General features: G+C 43.3%; 1 protein-coding gene across 1 annotated transcript in view; it reads right to left on the bottom strand.

Annotated features, from left to right (window-relative positions):
• The window catches only part of LOXHD1 (lipoxygenase homology domains 1), a 133,997-nt gene that overhangs the window by 50,926 nt on the left and 60,353 nt on the right, over positions 1 to 22,718 (bottom strand). Inside the window, exons 18-27 of the mRNA XM_009322973.1 lie at positions 21,159 to 21,459; positions 20,486 to 20,640; positions 19,066 to 19,199; positions 17,996 to 18,144; positions 16,585 to 16,689; positions 15,729 to 15,857; positions 14,811 to 14,975; positions 10,670 to 10,851; positions 7,317 to 7,433; positions 2,334 to 2,496 (exon numbers count right to left, since the gene is read on the bottom strand). Coding sequence (XP_009321248.1) covers positions 2,334 to 2,496; positions 7,317 to 7,433; positions 10,670 to 10,851; positions 14,811 to 14,975; positions 15,729 to 15,857; positions 16,585 to 16,689; positions 17,996 to 18,144; positions 19,066 to 19,199; positions 20,486 to 20,640; positions 21,159 to 21,459 — 1,600 coding nt within the window. The remainder of the gene's footprint in view (positions 1 to 2,333; positions 2,497 to 7,316; positions 7,434 to 10,669; positions 10,852 to 14,810; positions 14,976 to 15,728; positions 15,858 to 16,584; positions 16,690 to 17,995; positions 18,145 to 19,065; positions 19,200 to 20,485; positions 20,641 to 21,158; positions 21,460 to 22,718) is intronic.

Genomic DNA, 22,718 nt, shown 5'->3' with positions numbered 1-22,718 from the left:
GCATACGAGCCTTGGAGAATGCCTCCTTGCAAATCCCAGGGCAATACAAATGAGGAAGAGGTACAAAGTCTTAGGATTCTTTTTTGTACATTAACAGCGTCAAAGAAAATATCTATACAGTCTTTCTTCTGTACCTAGCTGTCATGGTTTAACATCAGCTGGCAACTGAGCATCACCCAGCCACTTGCTCGCTCTCCCCCTCCTCTGGCGGGATGGGGGAGAGAATCGGACAGAAGAGTAAAAGTGAGAAACCTCGTGGGTTGAGATAAAACCAGTTTAATAATTGAAATAAAATAAAACAGTAGTAATTAATAATAATAATAATAATAGAATAATATACAAAGCAAGTGATGCACAATGCAATTGCTCACCACCTGCTGACCGATGCCCAGCTAGTTCCCAAGCAGCGATCGCTGCCCCCTGGCCAACTCCCCCCTAGTTTATATACTGAGCATGACATCACATGGTATGGAATGTCCCTTTGGCCAATTCAGGTGAGCTGTCCTGGCTGTGCCCCCTCCCAGCTTCTTGTGCACCTCCTTGCTGGCAGAGCATGGGAAGCCAAAAAGTCCTTCACTTAGTGTAAACACTGCTCAGCAACAACTAAAACATCGGTGTGTTATCATGTTATTCTCATGCTAAATCCAAAACACAGCACTGTACCAGCTACTAGGAAGAAAATTAACTCTACCCCAGCCAAAACCAGGACAGTAGCTTTCCCAGTAAAACAGGGCCTATTCTGCTTCATAGTCCATGAAAGATTTCCATCGATTTCTCTGAGAAATGGATCATGACCATTCATCAGGCTAGGTGCAATGCCAGGTTTTCTGGTTTGCCTCTTCACATTATGTCCTACAGAATTACAGCTTCATATTTGCGAGACAGCTGCTACATTAGTAATGAAGGAAGCAATGCCTATAGTCTAATCAGTCAAGTCATCCCTCTTTGGTTTTTGCTTGCCAGTTCTGGAGACCTTCAGGACTGAAATGCAGTCTACTATATAAAAGATGATCCTCAGAATGCCACAGGCTGATTTTCCATTGCTGTCATTTACACTGCGTCAGTGCCCAAGATGTATGAGGACTCATGGAGATGCAGAAGATATAATTCCTGTCCCAGATACTTTGTATCTAAAGCAGAAGGTTCCCAAACTTAGCCCTCACTCCCAGCCAAAAGAAATCTTCAGCCATCCAAAAATCCTATTCCATAGATTGTAAAACTTGTTTTAAGGCTTTGCCTTTAGAAGGGAAAAATGAGTCACCTATGTTAATTAAGACATGGTAACTAATGCAAGGTAAAGCAACAGAAGTTAGTAAGTTAAAAAAAATGCCATGCAGGCATCTAGCAATCATGCCACTTACTAATTGATAATAAAACTGTCTTTGCCTCCACAGGAAAATATCTCCCATGAGCTATCACATAGTTCTTAACAGGGAAAAAAGTACATCTGTCTCTTCTAAAGGCACAGTGCAAAGGCTCCAGCCTTCCTTACAGCAAGACACCTCTTCCCTTGGCAATGGAAAACACTTACAATCCATATAAATTCCACCCTGACAATGGTGTAATGTAAATGCAAATCACTCTGAGAGAAAAGAAACAGGGAGAGGAATGATTTTCTCTGTTGAATCATCTTGTTGCCAGATGCAAGAACCAAGAATGAAGATGGCAGCTGAATTCAGTTTGCTCTGCTCAGGGTGTAGGAAGGTTCACAACTTCTCTCAAGGGCAGAAGGAGCTCGGGGTGGGAAAAGGAAGTCCTACAGGAAAAAGAGTTAGGAACAGCTGAGCATACAGAGAAGCAACGAGTTTAGGATGAAACTTCAGTACTTCTTCAGTTGCTTCAGCTACCAGGAGGACCAAACGCTGAATGTGAACACTTTATTCTCCTCCCCAGAGGCACTTCAATGAGGTGAGGGTGGCTGCCTAGAGCCAAATTTTTAGAGAGTGTCCATAAGTACCTGAAAAGCAGCAGGAAAACAACTTTAGGAGGAAAGAGGAGCATAAATCAGACTGGTAGGATAGGAAAGGAAGGGGCAGAGTGCACAGGACAGGTGAAGTTGGGCAAACAAGTAAAGATCTTTGCAGAGCCTGGAAGACAAGGACAAGATGGAAGAAATTTGTTAGGCATCAGAGGAGACTGCAAACTATGTCTGTGTGAAAGGGTGTCTGTGACAGGTTTATAAATGCCCTACAGGAAAATAGGCATATTCCTATATTCCTGCCCTACAGGAAAATAGTTGTACCAGCGCTGCATTTGCTTGAACCACACATCCAAATGTTTTGGTCCAAAACATCAGATTAACAGGTCCCTACCTACTCCTAGGGTTACATTACCTTCTAATGGGTCTTCAACTTCTTCCTCTATCTGCTTGAGTGTCCCGTCCTTCATGAGTTTTTCAGTAAAAATATCAGATGGTACCAGTTCTCTGACAATCTCACCGTCGTCTTCAGATTTTGCAAGCCATCTTTCACATGGAAATGTGACAGTTTCCGAGCCCTGAAGTAAACATGACAGAGATAATCTCTTCAAAACAAAGTGAACACGTTAACATTTCCCCTTTGAAAATACTATGACATGCAAGCAAGGATTTTCCACTCATGTATGTATGCATGTGTACGTAGATGCAGACCTGAAATAGTATATAGAAATATATTTCCTCCAGAAAGAGGACGTCTGAGGGCTCTGAGAAGAAGCACTGAACGTGTAGCAGGGAACAGTATTCCCAATGGCTGTGTGAGACTGGCTGTATGATCCAGTAGATCTCTGCCCTTGCCAGTTTTTGATCTTGCAAATTCCTAGTCAGGACTGCACCATTCCCGCTGAAGCCATGTTTTACTGAGACTCTGCAATCCCCCTTCGATCCTTATTCAGGCAGCATTCTCTTTGAAGTCAGTAGGTGTTTTTTTCTGAGTCAATACTTCAAGATTTTGCCCTATAATTCTGTGACTCAAGCTGGTTTCCAGGCAATTCCCATACGTGCATTAAGAGGAGAAAAATAGTGATTTAATTTTTGATCTTTTGTTTTGACTTCACTTTGGTGGAAACAAATATGATTTCTATCAGCAAACAAACAAAAACAATAGAACATGTGTTTTCCACTTGGTAAACAAAATCAATCCCAGACCACTCATTAAGAACAGACTCCTGTAAGGCCTCCAAGATGGTTAGAGGCAGGCAGCTTTCTGTGTGCTGGGCACCCCAGGCTATGTCTCCATAAAGAAAGGGGCATGAACCATCATGCAACTTGCAGAGCCCACAAGTCTGAACAGGGAAAAAAAAAAAAAGTTAGTTTTAATTTCACAGTAACTAAATAAAGGAAGAAAAAATGGCCCTTTCCTTACTGACAAGTTCAGCATTTCTCTCCTAAGTGGCTGTGCTGGTTTTGGCTGGGGTAGAGTTAATTTTCTTCCCAGTAGCTAGGATGGGGCTGTGTTTTGGATTTGTGCTGGAAACAGTGTTGATGATAACACGGGGATGTTTTCGTTACTGCTGAGCAGTGCTGACACAGAGTCAAGGCCTTTTCTGCTCCTCACCCCACCCCACCAGCGAGCAGGCTGGGGGGGCACGAGAAGCTGGGAGGGGACACGGCCCGGACAGCTGACCCCAACTGACCCAAGGGATACCCCACACCGTATGGCGTCATGCTCAGCGTATAACGCTGGGGGAAGAAGGAGGAAGGGGGGGACGTTCGGAGTGATGGCGTTTGTCTTCCCAAGTCACCATCACGCGTGATGGAGCCCTGCTTTCCTGGGGATGGCTGAACACCTGCCCGCCGATGGGAAGGAGTGAATGGATCCCTTGTTTTGCTTTGCTTGTGTGTGCGGCTTTTGCTTTACCTGTTAAACTGTCTTTATCTCAATCCACGAGTTTTCTCACTTTTATTCTTCCAATTCTCTCCCCCATCACACCGGGGCAGGGATGGTGAGCGAGCGGCTGGGTGGGGCTTAGTTGCCGGCTGGGGTTAAACCACAACAGTAGCCCAAGGACTTTCTGCTGTTTGCAGTACTCTGTGTGCCACCACTTTCACGTATAACATATGTATGAATACCGTCCACCATAATTACTTTCATGTAATTGTTTATCAAACCAACACAGGGTCCTTTCTTCACTCTTTCTACTATTTAAACACTAAAAAATTAATCTATAGTAAAAGAAGGGAATAGCTCTCACTGTAGCAATATTTAATATTGTTATCACTGTGTATTACTGCCCTGTACTGCCTTGAGGTGCCGGGTCCTGCCCTCCCTGACACGGTCACTGGGGAGGAATAGGTCGTGCATCTGAGATCAGAGACCCACTCCTGTCACTGGTTAGCAGTCACCGCTAACCTGGTATGAACAGATCATCGTACCACTGCGCACAGATCCCAGACAAGTTGATCTGCAGGAGCTGAACCCCTCCAAGGGGCTTGTGTGATCGAGTGTCTTCAGTCTGCAGCAGAACCATCCTTTGAACCCACACAGCTCAAACCTTCTGCTGTCAATAAAACACCATTTCTCCTCCTCTCTGCGTTCCCTGCAGTGCTGCTTTTTAACGCCCAGGCTTGCAATATTTAACTCCATAAGGCGGTTTGGAGCATGACTTGTACAAAATGGCGTCAAACAAAACTGGCAGCACTTTAGATGATTTCAAGTGTTTTACTTTCAAGTGTTATTTGTGCTGTATAAGCAAAATACAGGACCTAATGACTGCCCACACTACTTCTGCCTCCTCATTTCTGCACAGGCTGTCTGACCACGTTACCTGTATTATCTCACTGTATGCTGAGCCGGTGAACAGTGTTTAACTCCCCACCTACAGTCTGGGAAGAGAGGGCTTTCCAGAATGATGCTTCAGTGCTGAAACTCTCTCCTCCCAGTAGAGATCCCACTTCAGTCATGTCTCTCGCAGAAGATTTTAACTGCTCCTGAACATTCATAACGTTGGCTGTACGTGCCATTGATATGAATACTGCTTATTTGGTAATAGGATATCTAGGGACTCGAGTGCCTGCACAGTGGGGCATAATGTGTAGTTACTGCAAAAGTTAATTGTATCATTATTGTTAATCACCATGTCATTGCCACGTTTTTTATTGGAGTTTCCTTGTTAGTGATTGCATTAATATTTAAGTGACGTAAAGCACGCTGTTTTATGTTACTCACAGTAAAATACTCTCGCAGCTCCGAACAGAATTTGTTTCATTGAGTCTGAGTCTGGCCCTAAGCTAGAAGCAGGGTATGAAAGTGTGCTAAAAGTCAGCTCTTTGCCCTTCTCCAAGTTGTAACAAATGAAATATAATTATCAGATGTAACTGGCATGCCAAGATGGAGCTTTATTGGCATGCAACAATCCTAGTTTCCTACCCAAGTGCTTTCAATTTAATCTGAAAAGTTACTGACCTCATTTTTCTTTTGCAGCATTACAGATATATCTAGACACATCTTAGCAGTCTAATCAGGTAGCACAGCTTTTAGAAGTGTTGGCAGCGTATAGCTATCCTGTGGCAGGTCACAATATCCTGCCGCTGATCAGCGGCATCATGCAGTGCTCTGCTTTCTTCTTTTTTCCCCATGCCATAATCAAAAGATCAGCAGAATTGTAAATCTCTCCATTTTAAGTTGGTCATGGTTTTCCTTCCTTCCTCCACCTTCCCAGGTTTCTCACCGTCTGTCCTTCAAAGCTGCTGTAATGACTGCAGAGCTGCACAGCCCTGAGGCCCTTTCTGGGCTAATGGAAGAGCACCCAACACGCAGCTCTCGGGGGCTTCCCAAAGTGCTCAGTTAACAGTAGGTGTAGAAAGAGGCAGCCCATGAATCTCTCTTCCCTTGGTTTCCATACATTTGCGCATCCCCCTCTTCAACTTCCCTAGCCTATGACCAATAACAATATCTCTAAAAACAATGTCAGCTTGTTCATTAACCTAATGAATCTGTACAAGGCAAGGGCTAGTCAATACACAGATAGAGGGTCTGATAATAACAGACTGGCAAAAAGATGATCATGAGAAACAATCGAAGGGTATTGGCTTGTGAAGAAGCTTGTACAGGAGGATGCAGGGTTGAGCATGATGAGGAAGGTTCAGGGCAGACCTTTGAGTTGATCACAAGGCAAAGAGAGTAAAACGTGCTGGAAATTTTGAAGGAGGAAGCAAGATGAGAAGTAGGTTCACCACGACTGAGCAAGCCGTGTTTACACTAACACTTGATATTACGAGTCACTTCAGGAGGAGGCAGACCTGAGCATTGAGGTGGAGGTGAAAGCTGACATCCTGTCAGAATAAGGGGAGAAAAGACAAGACAGAGAGCCCAGGTGTTCCCAAATACAGCTACTGCTCCAGTTCTGAACTGGTCCTGAAGAGGTGATTTTCTTCTGAACTTCCCTGCAGCCAGATTCATTCCTGTCCCTACAGCCAGCATCTGAAAGAAGGAACAGTTTCTTATGTGGACAAGATCAAGATGACCAAACAGGCTGCACTGCCTTAATCCTGTTGACATGAGCAACCAAAAGCCCAAGGACCTAACCTGATGGTTTTTATATTCAGTGATTCGTATGAGTGATGATCTTCTTTCAATTGTACTGGTTCCCTGCATTTATTCTTCCAGAATTAAGGGACTGATGAAATTATTTCTTGTCCATGTTTAGCAACAATGCTTTTTATTTTAAAATGGTACACCCACTTCTGTCCCTGTGATTTTTCCAAACAAAACTACACATGAAAATATGAAACTTTGTCCTCTCATGTCACCCAAACCCACCATTATCTAAGTTAGCCTTGGGCACTCTGGGATGTCCAGCGACAGCGGTGCAGTGCAGCAGAGGGACATCTGCTCAGCCCTGTAATTCTTTAGCTGTATTTGCACAGCAATGGGTACAAACTCAGGAATCTCCCGTCTCAGTCCAGCAAGCAAGGCATGATAACGTTGCCTCCAAACCCAGCAGGCAGATCACTCTTTCACACAAAAGATAGTTAGCGAAGACCTCCAAAAGGTTGAGGAGCAACGTCACTGCTTTGGTACCATCCACTGTCAGGAGGAACTAACTCTATTCTAGTCAAAAGGTACAATGAGAACAGCATTTTTTAAAAAGCAATGATTGCAGAGTCTTATAATCAACATTTGAAGAATAAAACATGGTAATACATGTTTGTTGTCCCCGGATCCTCAAGCTCTAGTGTAGACGGAAGGCAACACTCTAGCAAGTTCATTAGTGTGCATTTTTCTTTAGGGAGTCATTTTTCACTGTTACTCACACTTTGTACACAGAAGATGCGGTTTGGGAAATGGAAGCGGCCGCTAATGGAAACATATTGCAGAGTGCTGGGATTCGCAGCCTACCTTTCCGTTTGGCAACAGTCTCCGAATCGCCACACGGTCCAAATGCCATCCGGAGTTCAGTCCTCCACCCTTGTGTCCTATGCGAATCTTTTCAATAATGTCACCAACATCCTCCAGCTACAGAAAAAAGGAAAAAAAAAAAAAAAAAAAGAGAGAAAGATTATGGCATGAACAACAAGTAACTTTTGAGACACTACTTCTTTAGCTTATTTCCTATTTTTCCAGTCTGTATGAAGCCCCAGGGGAGCAAATATTAGCATTGATGTCAATTATGCCCTAACTTGCATTTTAGTTAAAGGGTTTCCCTGAGCTTCTGTTCCAAAAATGGAGAGAATCTTGCTCTACACAAATTACCCACGGTATGAGATTGGTTTGTTTGCACAGCAGCAATCCTGCATCTCAGGCTTCTCTCTCTGAGTGGGAATGAAGGTAATTCTTTAGAAATTGCAGTGCTGCTGCATCTTAAATTGTTCTTTTTATATCCCTTCCCTTTTTAAACACTTATTTGCACTCTTATAACACTGGAACAATAGCTTTGAGGTCAAAGTACAATATTAACGGCCTAGCATTTTATATTATCTCTCTCCTGTTCTGCCACAGAATCCCAATGCCATTCTGAGCAAGTCAACAGAATCACTATCTTACGAAGTGGCTACTGTCTTTTTATGCCTCACCTTATTACTTGAGTAATTTGTTACCAGTTCATTACTTTTAAGTCACCTCCCTTCCAAAGGCTTGAACAGGAAAAATTATATTTGCTCCTAAGTAATAGCTTTTGGTTATTTCAGTGCAAACTTTGTATAGTTGGCCTTTAAAAAAACAAGGCTGGCTGCAACCCCCCTTTGCACGTAGGAGAAGCACACTGAGCTGTCTTTCTGTCCATAGGGACTTGGAGTCTTTTTTTCTTGGAAACATGAGACAACTGAACGTCTCAATTTGCACCACTGGAGACTACTCCCTTCTTCTCTTCCCAGCTGACAGAATTGTCCCATACTGAAGAAAAGACATCAGTAATTTTAGGAGACTCCTCAACTCAATAAGACTGACTGCACTACTCAAGGAGTTCACACTCTGAACAAACAGGATTTGACTTCACCAGCCCTGCCCTGACTTTAGACAGCATAAGCATCAATTGCAAAATAATTAAATGACCCAAACTCATTTCTAGAACTCATGCATGCACACAAGTATACACTAGAGGAAAATTATTTTCTTTCTCCTTTGTCCTGTCCAAATACTCAACTTTCAATGAGGCTTTTAATCAATACGTAGCAATAAAGTGATGCTTGACCAGTAAAGATTCATATTAAAGAAGTGATCTTTACTCTGCTGCATGCATCTCCAACAAATCATCGCTTGGGAGCACAGCTGAGACAAGTCTCTAATCTTTTTTTCCTCTTTTGCCAAATAAAAGCTTGGCAGTTAAAATCACTAAAACAAACAGGCAATTCTCAGCTTGTGTTTCCCGAGATCCCCAAATTGTTTTTAAGGGCTGTTGAACTCCAAATTATGGCTCTACACAAGTAGGTGAAAGAAGAATGTATTTTTCTTCATCCCGATCTCCTGCAGCAAGAGAAACTGGTGAAGAGAGAATGAAGTTTGGGGACAGGTTAATATGATGTTATAAATCTGGAGAACAAACTGCATTTTCACTCACTTCATCTAAGAAAAGTACTGATGTTTTCGATTCCACCAAACCTAAAATAAATCTTATAGAATAAAGAAATAACAGTAACACTCAGTTTAAGATTTATACCTATAGGTTAATGCAACCTCTGTTATGAAAAACTGTGTGGAAACTCCGCCAAAATAAGTCTTATTCTTTGTTTTTAAGGAATCACACTGGGGATTTATTTTATGATTCATGCCATATAATAACAGTGTGGGCTGGAAGCATTTTAACTTGTTAAAAAGTTTGGTTTAAGATTTGCTTTCAATTATTTTACAAAAACAAACCAACCTCAAAACACAAAGAGGGTGTGCAGTCCTCTACAAAGACAGTGTTGGTGTTGCATCCAGGGAGGGAAGGTGAGGACATGCAGCAGTACCAAAAAGATAGGCCAGAGCAGGACTGCCTATACTTTTGCCTCTCACAAATTCCCAGTAATAACAATATATTATCATAGAATCATAGAATCACAGAATGGTTTGGGTTGGAAGGGACCTCTAAAAGCCATCTAGTCCAACCCCCCTGCCGTGGGCAGGGACATCTTCAACTCGATCAGGTCGCTCAGAGCCCCGTCCAACCTGACCTGGAATGTTTCCAGGGATGGGGCATCCACCACCTCTCTGGGCAACCTGTGTCAGTGCTTCACCACCCTCAGCGTAAAACATTTCTTCCTTCTATCTAGTCTGAATCTACCCCCCCTTAGTTTAAAGCCATTCCCCCTTGTTCTGTCGCAACATGTTGAATAAGAATAGGAATTATTCCGGAATAATAAGGCTGAATTATGAATAGGAATTGCTGAATACTGTAGATGTAAATGAGCTCACTCATTTACGTGCGCTGGCTTAGTATTTGCATACAGTTGTGCAAACACTTCAGGAAATATTTGATAAGATCTTTCAAAAAGTTAGCCTCGGGTATTCAAAAATCACAGCGTCTGCAGCAAAGTAACAATCTCCCTGTCCGAGGATACAGAGAAACAGAGCATGATGCTTAGGTTGCCATAGAGTTAGAAAAAATGAACAGACCATCCACCTCAAATGAAGTGCTACGTAAGTAGTGAGCACCATGGACCAGATCCTTCAACATAATCTGCTGAAACAGAAACATGAAAGGATGCGTAGGGACCTTAAACACAAGGCAGCTAGTTTCAGTGATAGCGCAAGCATTTGTTTCCTGTTACCTTTCGAAGTATTGCAAACTGCAAGAGGAAGCAAATGTGCAAGCAAATAAGAGTGACAAGGAGAGATACACATATTAGATCCGGCACGCATGGAGACTGATACCCTCTCTTTACCAAGCACGGTCTAGGAAATGGAAGATGTAAAGACCTTCCAAAGTGGCTCTCAACTTTACCTGGAAGGGCAAGCCTCCATATCCATGTGTTGGTACATCTCAGCTCCATGATAAAATTGCACCGGCCTTTGCAAGGCTTAACATGGCATTAGGCCACAGGGACATTGCATGTTGATACCTTTGGGTTGCTACTACCTGGATGTCAGTGAGGAAAGATTTGATCCAGTACACAGTAAGTCTGTTGCAGAACAGAGTTTTGAACCCACATTCTTCAAGTAAAAGAGCTGAATAGCTTTCCCTAAGAGAGGAAAAATTCCCACTTCACTCCATTTTTTCTCTTCTTAATCCCCTTAGGGCAACCTAAGATGGGAGTGAGCATCTTTCGTCTTACCTCCACAATGAACTGATTCACCGAGTTCCTTTCAAAATACATCCTTTGCTCTCTCTTGTTGAGGCACAGGGATTTCTGCTGAGTGCAGATCCCATCACTTCCATAGAGAACAATGAAGACATCTGCATCCGTGCCGGCTCCAAAGATGTCGCTGGTGTAGACCGTGATCTCGTAAGGAACAACTGATTTAGGAAATGGCAGAAAATTAAAACAGACCCACAAAAGTTAGTAAGCAGTATACCAATGCTCCTAAGAACATTTTAATGAAACAAAATCTGGATTAGAAAACTCAACGGTTAAAGAGGACAGGGTAGGAATCACACACTTGTGGTCATTCAGTTACCAAGCTGAATCCAGAGGAATTTCCTTTAACCCTATAAGGTCAATTGACCTTGATGCATGTTCATTTACTGAGATTTTGGGCTTAATCACATGATCAGAAAGCACTCAGTATATTTATACCTGCCATCTAAAGTTACTGAAACAGGATTTACTTCAACAGCTCAAGTCTTAAAGCAAAACATGAATTCACAAATTTTTGAGCAACTAGGCAGATGGATGATATTAAGCCAACTGGAGGCAGTATACAAATATTCAAGATAGCCTTATTGATAAAAAAATCTCCTATTATTTTCATCACTAAAGAAGTGACAAAAATCAATCATAAGGAAAAGAAATAAAACCCTCTGCTGTCCACTCTGATCTAGTTTTCTCCTAGTACCACCTTCTCCTTAACACCAAGGCAAACAGGTTAAATTACTACTAGATCAACGGTGAATGCAGAATGGTAAGGATCATTCCTTATTCTGTTCCCTTGGTTTCTCCAGAGTGCCCCATGACCCCAAAATCTGATGCCTCCTTTTGTCCTTTTCTATCTTCACAGCTTCTCAGTCCTGAGTCCTGCTGGAGCATGACTCGGACTTGCTCAGGAAGAAGACTGACCCAGGAATAAGACTGGGGCTCTGTTCCTGGCTCTGCTACAGATTTGCTGAATATCCTTAGTCAAGTCCCTTCCCACCTCAGTTTCCGAGTTGAGATGGTGTTTAGCTCACAGAGTAAGAGACCTATGTTCAGATGTCTGCACGTCAAATAGGTGTGTACATCTCCAGATGTAATCACTAAAGTCAGCAGAGTTTGGAGAAAGAGTCAGACAAGCAAATGCAGGTGTCTTCCTCAGGGTCAGCTGAATCATTCTCCAAATCCACCATCAGTGAATGACCAAACATCCATTGATGATAATGGGAAATCAGACACTCCACTGTCACGAGGACATGTAAATTCAGGTGTGTCATCTGCAAACTGAATCCCATCCCTACCTCTTTGAAATCCTTTCTGAAATCTATAGATGAAAAATGCCAGGTAAGACTTGGGCACCACTGATTAGCGGCAGGGACTTCCCCTGTCGCAAGGAGTACACGATCCCTATAGTCCACATCACTACCCATAAGCACAGCCTTTGACACCCAGCGCTATCACCAGGACCTGCTCCTGGCCATCCCTCTCCCATACACCACCCGCCCGGCTTCCACCGTTTCCCATCCCTCACTACAGTCTTCTCAGCTGCTTGTCATCTGCATCCTCCCACACCGCAATGACTTCAGTCATCTTTGCTATTTAAACTACAGTACTTTGTGCTATATTTCAGATTCAGCATCTCTGTTAGGGTAGGGAGAAGGTTTCTGGCACCATATCTATTACTGTTGGAGTAACTCTGATTATGTGTGTCGGGAACTAATCATTCATTAAAAACCCAGGCTCTCTAAACACGGCTCTCAGGAAAACAGAGATTAAGAAATTTTACTTTACAGAAAGTCAGCCTGGAGGTACTTAGTATTCTTTCTGCCCAACTCAATGAAATCTGCTCTGCTGTGCTGCAGGTAAACTGGAATAGTTTCTGCAGTATGTAAGAGGGGGAAAAAAAAAATCCTGGAGACCAAAAATCACATGCTACGCATTATGAATTAAAAATGATCTTCTCTGCTGAAGTCCGTGGTGCTTGCTCTTGTTGCTTGAATATTAACGTCAGCTTAGAACTGAACCAGCAAAGCGGCACTGTAACAAGGTCACTAGCAGCACAACTTTCAGCTGTCAGACTCCCATTTCATTTACATGGCACTTTTAAAGTTGCATCCCCACAGGCATGATTTTAATTGGACTGCCGATGACATGTTTTCATCGTTTGTTGGGCGTGAAACAATTCTGGCACGAGTCATCATAAAACAAATGAAACCGTTTTAGTTACCTCTGGCAAACTGAACCCCCCAGGTTAATAGTTCAGAAACCAGAATGCGGTAAATAGCGCAGTGGGAACGGTTTAAATGGTGAAACAGCCTAAGCTGACACTGAGTTTGGTGCAACCTTTTTGCCAGAGAGGTCTGACTATTTTCAAAGGCTGAATGTGGATGGCTGACAAAAATCAGGTTTACACGACCTATGTATTCAAAGGCATGCTATGCCAGAAACTCTTACGTCGTTTAATATATAGGGACATTAATAAATTATATAGTCAACATCTGCATCAAAATATATATCGACTGGGATAAAATGGAAAAACCTGATAAGAAGCACATACAAGGTCTCTGGGTTATATTCACTCCTATGAACATATTCACTATACCTATCTACACATTTATTTTTTCAAACAGAAAGACTGTTATGTCTTCCGGTTGACTGACAAAAGTGAGGAAGGGAGCAAAGCGTATCCATTCCTCTGCTCCAGACAGTTTAGGTAAAGCAAGCAAGACATGAGAAATAAAAAATAGCTTGGCCAAAGCATGGGGGAGGCACAAAGAGATGATGTTGGCAGATCCTCAGAGAAGAAAGATGATTTTAGCTTACAGACTGCAGGATATGAGGATCTGAACATTGGAGGGTAGGCCAGCCAGTGTGAAAGAGACCTTTAACACGAACCAGTGTTGACAGTAAAAAAGAAGTAGCCAAAGCAGCTGATAGTCTTCTGTGTCATTATTCTCACAATTACTTACGAAGAAGGAAACTAAGGAAGAAAAAGAGAGATTGGGCAGCTCTAGCTTTTGATGTCTAAATAAGGAACTGCAGGAGGTAAGGCTTTTGATACCATCAATGCATACAATGAGGGATGCAATGAGATAAGAGACAGCTTTGGCATGAACAACTTATCACTTGTCCAGAGTGACCCAGGAAGCACCTGGCAGGGCATGGGGTGGAAATCAACTCTCAAGTTCCAGAGCTTACCCCTCATCATTGTGGCATCCAACCTAATAAAGGGAAGAGGAAATTTTGATAGTCCCCCGAAGGTGGGCCAGGAAATATTTGTCGACAACTTGAAATGAGGCAGATCAGGGAGAGACAAATCAAATACAGTCCCAGGGCTGTGAGTTCCCTGCACACAGTCAAGGATGCACATGTGAAAAGAGAAAGAGAGGGCTACAAAATAAGCAAAATAATGTTTCCAGTCATTTGTTTCAAGGCAGCCATGTTATCTATTTTCAATGTTCTGCAGACAGGGGAAGAAATTGCCTGAATAGAAGAGTTTGAGGTACCATAGCAGATTTGAAAATTATAAGAGTACTCAGAAGGAGCTCCCAAAAGACACTGGGTTTGCCCCAAACTTTAATTTAGAGGGGAGTAAAGTGAAGAGTAAGGAAAAATTGGAGAATGCTAAAAGAGGCAGACTGCTGCAACACTATCAGAAAAGCACCACACTGAAGAAACTCTGGAAGAGGGTCTTTCAGCAAGAGAGGGGTGTGCAGTGTCAAAGGTACTGGAGGAACCAAGGCTTGGAAGCAAGACCAAAGTGTCTGCTTTGACAACAGAAACAGCAATATTAGACTGGAACAAGAACAAAGGGCAACTGGAGACGAGGAAGATGGCTTGGAACGGGCTGAGGACTTGGAGATGAAAGGGCAAGAGGGAGCAAAAAGACAATCATACACAGCCGCATAGTTTCCAATGACTCTCTGATTTGGGAAACACAGGAAATGTTAGTCTAGAGCACCCAGAGGAACCCTCTTATAGTAGTTGGAATAATTGGCATGTGATATATTTATAAATTTTTCAAAGCCAATCAAGGGAGAGGCCAAGCCCATAAAACTGCATGAGCTAGTGAGATTTTATCTTCTGTAATGATGGGTGTATCCTGGGGAAATGGCATTCTGCTCACATGGGATATATTCTGTTGTCTGCAGTTCTGCAGGGAAGATAATTCTCTCAATGGCTCCGTCATCCTCCGATTTATCCAGCCAACGGCCACAAGGGAACTTGAGGCACTGTCCCAGTGATGGGGCATCAATCTCCACCCATTCCAGAAACCAGCCAGTTGAATTACCTGTGGTTGGACAGATAACGGTGAATAACCCGCAAAGCTTTTACAGACAACAGCAAATGAATCATCGCATTCCAGACCTCTGAGAAATAAATCTTCCTCTCTTTTGCCAATGGAAAAATAGATACCATAAAGATCATTGCAAGCGATTGTCCAGGTTTGAGCTATTGTGCTTTACATTCCCATATGCGTCAGGTTAAAGACGTGCATGTGGAAGTGCTAATTACTCCATCGCTTGGATTAATTTGCCTTTGTAATAAGACAGAGGAGTTATCAACAAACATATCCCTTGGTGCCCCACAGGGAAGGAATCCATGTGTCTTTCCACTGCTTCCCTAGTTTTAAGTAGAGACACATCTATGTCTAAGAAGCAGTTAGGACTTGAGGATGAAAACAACAAAAGTATTGATAAAAGAAATGAGACAAATCAATAGGTCCCATGTGGAACAAGAAAAACTACCAGGTTTTGTGATATATGAGAAATCTCTCTAAAGACATGGCTGCAAAACTAAAGAGCCTCTTACAGAGAGAGAGAGGTTGCAAAGGTACCTGCAAGTTGCCGCCACTGTGCTCTTGTTGCCACAGCCATGGGGAATGGTTTTAGCAGCAAAGATAGTAGCAGCTACAGCCAAAGTGACAGCAAGGATCTGTCACTATAAAAGGTAACTTACGTTTGGGGTCTTGGAGGCAGGTTATTTTATACAGCAATGTGCCTAATGCACTAGAAATACTACATTAAAAAGCAGATTATCTTACCTTTATTGTCATGGCCTATCTTGATTTTTTTCAGGTCTCCAATGTCCACAGACTCCACTGTAAACTCATCTACCTTCCCACGCTCAAATTTGTTCTTGTTAATCTTTGAGGCCTTTAGGCTGACTATCCCTGTTGTGGCGATGCAAAAGGACATTGTTCAGCATGTGAAACAAATCCTCTGGGAATGTCAACAGTGGAACAGGGGAAGCGGCTAAAATGTAAAAAATGGCTTTTCATCTCAAGATCCAAGCTTTGTCCCTCCCTCCCTCCAAACCCCAATCTGTATCAACACCCAAAATATATATAATTCCTTTCTTGAGTGATCCTCTGGCAGTGCCACAGGGACAATGCTGTTGTGCTGTATTCACAGCTAAAGAAACTGGTCCTACCCAGCAGTTCCCTGTCACTCTCACAGGCATCCAAGTCACTGCACACCCAGCTCAGCTCCTTCCAAGAGGATTTGCTCATCAGCTGATTAAATACTTCTGGGCCACTCAGAGAGGCAGAGGAGAGCTGGATTTCAGGAGCATGCTGATTCATTGCTGAGGAAAGCAAATCATTCACCGCATTCACTACTCGGTAATGTAGTCCCAGTCAACTGTGCTGTTTCTATAATTGAAATTAAAGCCTTTAGATCAGCAGCTGGTGCAAATCAGCATCGCAAAGTTCAACAGTGATTTACAGCAGCTGGTGGTATGCTCCCAGCTATCATGATGTATGCGGAGACATCGAGAACATGAAGTTGTGCTAAAAAGGAGTGAGGAATGGGTATTGAGGAAACAAAAGGAAACCATGACCTGTCTTTTCAGGTATCCAGCAGCGAGGTGCTATCCTGTTCCATCACGTGAAGCCGTACCTGTATCGTCTTTACTTCCATAAAGAGTGATGAAGACATTGGCATCTGTCCCAGCATTCTTCTTGTCCCCGGTTTTCACTTTCACAGTGTATGTTGTTGATTTAGCTGTCAGATAAAATATCTTAATTTAAGAGTGTGAAGTCTGAGCAGGAATTAACTCTACTTTTCATTGCATGTGTGTGTTTGGTTTGGGTTTTATTTTGATCGATTACAGCCACATTGTAATCTCTAATTCCTGTTGTATGCTGCGGTAGCTCCTGGGGTGAGCTGGGCTATCTGGTTGCAGAGTCTACTACTGCTCCAGTCATTCAGTACATTGTCTGCATATCTACAGATAAGAAATGTGCTCAAGCCTTCCCATTTGCTTCCTGGGAATCCATGAGGCTCTTCAAATCTGCCTCTGCCTATAATGCTATTTCATTAAAAAAAAACCCCAACACTCCCCCACCCCCCTTTATTGTAATAGCACTATATAACATATGTGCATATAACACATACCAGAAAGTATGTGCATGTTGATATATACAGTTCATATTCATGAACACACCCTTCACAATAGCATCATTAGGGATGTTTCTATTGCACCATCATCTAGCAAGTGCAGTAAACTCATAAAAAATGTGGAAAAGTCTAATATAGCCTTCACTGCGCTGCAAAAACGTACTCAAGATTTCCAAACTGGCACCTTTCTTCTATAGTTAGACTCGTGTTTCCAAGATGCTGCTCAGCCAGAAGGTCCTCCTGAACCAAAGAGCTATCCAGTTTGTGGAAATTAGTTGGCTATACAATTTGTGGAAATCATTCATGTATTTGAAAGCATCCGGGGGGGACTTTAAGACCTTTCACTGGCAGTGAAGCCAATGGAAATTCTGGGCACTCAGCACCTTTCAGCATCAGACCCAGGAGTGTGTCATTGCTCTGTGGTTACCATGCAAAATTATGTACAAGGAGAGTCAAAGTTATCTCAGAGGACAACGGACACAGGCAGCAAGATGGAAAGTGAGACAAATTTAGGTCCCTTCCCTTTCTCTGGTCATGTTTGCTCTCTGCTCGGTTTCATGTTGAAATGTTTAGCCAGTCCAGTCCATGATGTGAAATGGTTGGGATTTACGCCTTAGATATTAGCAACGAACGTGCATTTCAGTTGAGAGATGATGACTGAACATCTTATCCATCTTCCTAGCTTTCTCACTTTGGGTCCAATCAAGATGATTAAATCACCTAAAAATGAGGAGTGTCCACTCCTCGCTGGCTGACACACACTTCACACTTCATTCACACCTGAAAACTTCATGGTCGGGGCAGAATTACTCACAGCCCAGCGAACGCTAACCGCTAATGCCCTCAGCAGTGCTAATAACTTGGTTCCTTTTCAACCCCACACTGGAAGAAATACAAGGCTAACATAAACCTTTCTGCTCCAGGCCCAGCGTTGCAAGAGACTGGCCATCATTTTCCGAATCTTTCTTTACAAATGCTTCATCCACTGGGACCAGCTCCCTGACAATCTGACCGTCATCTTCCTCAACTGCTAACCACCGCTGGCATGGAAAATAATACCTACAAGAATGACAGCAGCACCCAGCACTTACACAGGACTTCACAGGCTTTAATAACATAAACAAGCACAGATCAGAGGCTACTTAAAAAACAACAAGATTACTCAAAGCTGAACAATACATCTGTTTTCATCTTTGAGCTCTGGTGTTGTTTGTGGGAACTAAATCCATAAATAGGTCAGTGAGCACTTACTGAAAAGTGCTGTTTCTGAGCTGTCAGCCCCATATGATTGATTCCTTTTAGTTTTCACTCCCAGAAAAAGTTAAATAACTCGAGGGAACCTCCAGTCTCCCAGGCATTTTACGTTTATGAAGAGTGGACCCGTCTTGAGGTCCTTGAGCAGTCCCACTCACCAGAGCATCGTGCAACTTTTAAGCACGTGCCTTCAAGCATGTTCTCGCTCAAAGGAAAACCTGCATTTCAGGTTTCTAACAGACTAGGCTTTGCTCATCCAGCTGTCTGTGAAAATCATGGGAGTTTGCTTATATCAGGACTTGCTTTTGGCCCAGATCTTTGCATTAGGTACAAAAGACAAACAAAATGTGAGGTCAGGGACTTCCGAGTGGAGCCTTGAAAGGAAACACGTGAGTGCAGGCTCTGCAAGGAGACCTCTTCAGGAGGGAGATTCCCTCTCAGGAGAAACAGAGAAAAGCTGAGGTTTCCTTTCAAACAGTGCAGATTCCTAAACTGCAGAGATGCTGGGACAGCAAAACCCCACACAGAGGTACCCCAGAATGGCCCCACACTCAGTATAACAGCACAATCATCACAAGGATCCCAAAGGATGCCTGCTCCCTGTGAGTTGGTGAGGAGCTACGACAATGCCCTTCTGCATCTCCTCTGCCTTCCCGTGGTTCTGCAGGCTCCTGAGAACGTGTCCCCTTTTCTGACTGTATGAAAAGGGTGCGACAGGCTGCTCACGTGGTGCTTTCCTTGAGGTCAACAATCTCTACCCTCTCCAGGAACCAGCTTGGGCTAGCACCAGAGTTATCGTGGCGGATCCGCAGCTTCTTCAGCTCACCCAGGTCAATGGCTTTGATGGTGAACACATCCACCTGCACAGGAGGCAAGAGGTAAATGTCTGTGTTTCCCCGAAAAGGGGGAAGAGAGGCTGTAACTGGGCCAGAGTAATTTTTTTCCCATTAAAACAAAAGATGTTTGTAAGTCTCCCTTGTATTCTTAGGGTAGATGTACTAAAATAACTAAAGAGCTGTGAGCTCTCCCATTACACTCATGCTTGGCTCCTACAAGGCAGTAACAGCCAGGGAGCTGCATAACCCTTCGCTCCTTTCTTTACCTCATCCCCATTTCAGCTTCCTCTAGGTTTAACTCATCTCTCCTAAATCTCATTCCTTTCAGGCTTAGCATTTCCCCCCAGATTAAATCTGGAACTGGACACAACGTATTGACTCCATGGAAACTCTCCTGTGCACCTCCATGTGCTTTATTTCAAACCACAGGTTTTTTTCCTTTTGTCATTTACTACAACCACGATGTTCATTTATTAGCTCTATTAGTGTGACAGCATGGACCTTGTTATCATAATACTTTAAACATCTTCATGTGATTAACTTGTTGGTAGACTTTGGGTTTCTACTCCCAAGAGCAGAACGCGTTACATTTGCAGCTTGGAGCTCTTCCCACTGAATGAAGAACCATACGCAGGTTGCAGTTTCACCGGTGCCAAGCTCATAAATCACAGCTAACAGCTTATTTAACAACCTTAGTCTCTTTTTTCTGTTCTCAAGTTTTCCACAGCTGCTTATTATTTCCGTAATTTTTTATTATTCAAAATTATTCCGTGAACAATTCCTGGCTATAATAGTAGCTTGTTAATTGTTCATAAACATTTTTATCGTGAATATTCAATCTACAAGAGATGTTGTTTAGTTGGATTAGATTATAATGTAACTATAGCACACCATGTGATATTGCTTTTATGCCCTGACTGGTGGAGTAGAACATTTAGAATCGTATTTGCAATCTAAATACTGACATACCTGAGCTGCCTCACAAATGCTCTCCAATATTAATTTAAAGTTTGTGGTTTTCAAGTATTCCTGGCAGGAAACATTATTAGCAGAATGCTTACAGGAAGCAAATGCAAAAGGTGGCTCCGATGTAGAATTGGTGTTCAGCTTATTATTCAAAAGAATTTCCCCTGGAAAATGTTTTGAGGCATTTTGCTTTAAATAATATATTTAAGAAATAAAACACATCTGAGTTTTAAGCTGAAAGAAGCAGCCAAACCTTGCAGAGAAGAGACTGTAATGAATGGCCAGCATAACTGAGAGCTCTGCCGGCTTTCTGCTCACTTGAGTGAGTTGAGTTCATGCATTACCTGGCCCTTTTCAAACTTGTTGAGGTTATTCGACCTTTTCAGCTGGCGCTCACCCGTGTCTCCTCTTCCTACGCCATAGATGCTCAAGAAGACATTAGCATCCGTCCCAGCCCCCCACACATTCCCAGTGAGAACACGGACTTCATAAGTATTCTCTGCAAATAAAATTGCAAAGGGAGATCAGGAAAAGCCTGGAAATAGGGCTCACCATAAAAGCGGGTAGCCCAAAAATGCCAGCACAGTCAGCTTTAAGAAAGGTTTTGTCTGGAGTTTGTTAAAATGTTTGCATGCGTCTTAAAACATGAGGGGCTCCATCTTTCTCCAGCCCTCATCAGTAACCAAATAAATAGTTAAAGCTTGCTAAACTCCTAACCACAGTGGTAACTTGTGGGACTGTCAACTCAAGTTCCCCAGACAAACCTTGCAGAATCCTAGTCCTTTAGGATACTCCCATTTCAGGCTGTTTCCTCCATGCTCTGCCTGAGTTTAACCACTGTCCTTTTCCTCCCTACAGTTGATCAACCAGCTCACAGTGTAACCTACACTGCGGGCCTGGGGCAATGGGATGGCTGGGGAGGGCCATAAATGGTCCTGCAAAACACCACAGTGTGGTTATCGTCCTTCATGCAACTGCTGTATCCACACACACAAGCACATTCCTTCTGATAATTACCCTCCAGGGCAGATTCTCCGTCAGGCACCAGCTCCACCACAAGCTCCTTATCTCCTTCGTCTTTAGCCAACCAGCGGTGTGCCGCAAACGTATACACATCCATTACTTCTTCCACCTTGGTCTCCTCTTCTTCCTCCTCCTCAGACTTCTTCTTTTTCTTCTTCTTCTTTTTATCAGACTCCTTCGTCTTCGTGGCAAGCCGCTTCAGCGTGACACTTTCCAGGAACCAGCCATCCCCAATGCCTTTCCCATCATGGCCTATCCGAATCTTATAAATCTTGCCAACATCTGCAGCCTCTCTCTGCCACCAAGGGAAAGTCAGCACCCAGGAGGATATAAGACATCTTAACTTCACAAAGTGCATTCTTAAAAATGAGGAGCATCACCTCTATCACCCAAAACCATCTAAGCAAGGGTAAGATCAATTTTTTATGCAAGTTTACCTTTACTTTTTCCTTCCTGTTTTATTCTTTCATAATTCCCATCACCAAATCTCATCTGAACAAACTGAGCTGAAGACATTCAGAACAACCGTGGCAAGGATAGGAGCTGAATTCATATTGACTGGGCTCCGTACTTCTCCATTGCTCTCCTCACTAGTATTGTCTCTATGTTGGTATTAGAGGTGAATATGCCAAAATATCATACTAGTTTGTCAGATTCTCAGTGCCTGAGTTCTTTTTTAAATGAGGAGGACTACAAGGGTGTCGTGAGGTTATGCAGGGAGAAAATTAGAAGGGCCAAAGCCCAACTAGAACTTAATCTGGCTACTGCTGTAAGACAATGAAAAGTGTTTCTATAAATACATTAGCAACAAAAGGAGGGCTAAGGAGAATCTCCATCCTTTATTGGAGTGACATAGTGACAAAGGCTGAGGAAAAGGCTGAGGTACTTAATGCCTTCTTTGCCTCAGTCTTTAATAGCAAGACCAGTTGTTCTCTGGGTACCCAGTCCCCTGAGTTGGAAGGGAGGGACGGGGAGCAGAATGAAGCCCCCATAATCCAAAGGGAAATGGTTAGTGACCTGCTACACCACTTAGACACACACAAGTCTATGGGGCTGGATGGGATCCACCCAAGGGTACTGAGGGAGCTGGCGGAAGTCCTCACCAAGCCACTTTCAATCATTTATCTGCAGTCCTGGCTAACCGGGGAGGTCCCAGTTGACTGGAAGTTACCAAATGTGATGCCCATCTATAAGAAGGGCCAGAAGGAGGATCCGGGGAACTACAGGCCTGTCAGTCTGACCTCGGTGCTGGGGAAGGTTGTGGAGCAGATCATCTTGAGTGCCATCACGTGGCACATACAGGACGACCAGGTGATCAGGCCCAGTCAGCATGGGTTTATCAAAGGCAGGTCCTGCTTGACCAACCTGATCTCCTTCTATGACAAGGTGACCCGCTTAGTGGATGAGGGAAAGGCTGTGGATGTTGCCTACCTAGACTTTAGTAGGCCTTTGACATTGTTTCCCACAGCATTCTCGTGGAGAAACTGGCTGCTCATGGCTTGGATGGGGATACTCTTTTGTGGGGAAAAAAATGGGTGGAGGGCGGCGGCCCGC

This window comes from Pygoscelis adeliae, unplaced genomic scaffold (assembly GCF_000699105.1).
Source record: "Pygoscelis adeliae isolate BGI_AS28 unplaced genomic scaffold, ASM69910v1 Scaffold182, whole genome shotgun sequence".
NCBI classification, from domain to species: domain Eukaryota; kingdom Metazoa; phylum Chordata; class Aves; order Sphenisciformes; family Spheniscidae; genus Pygoscelis; species Pygoscelis adeliae.
This window is presented reverse-complemented; position numbering and strand designations above follow the sequence as displayed.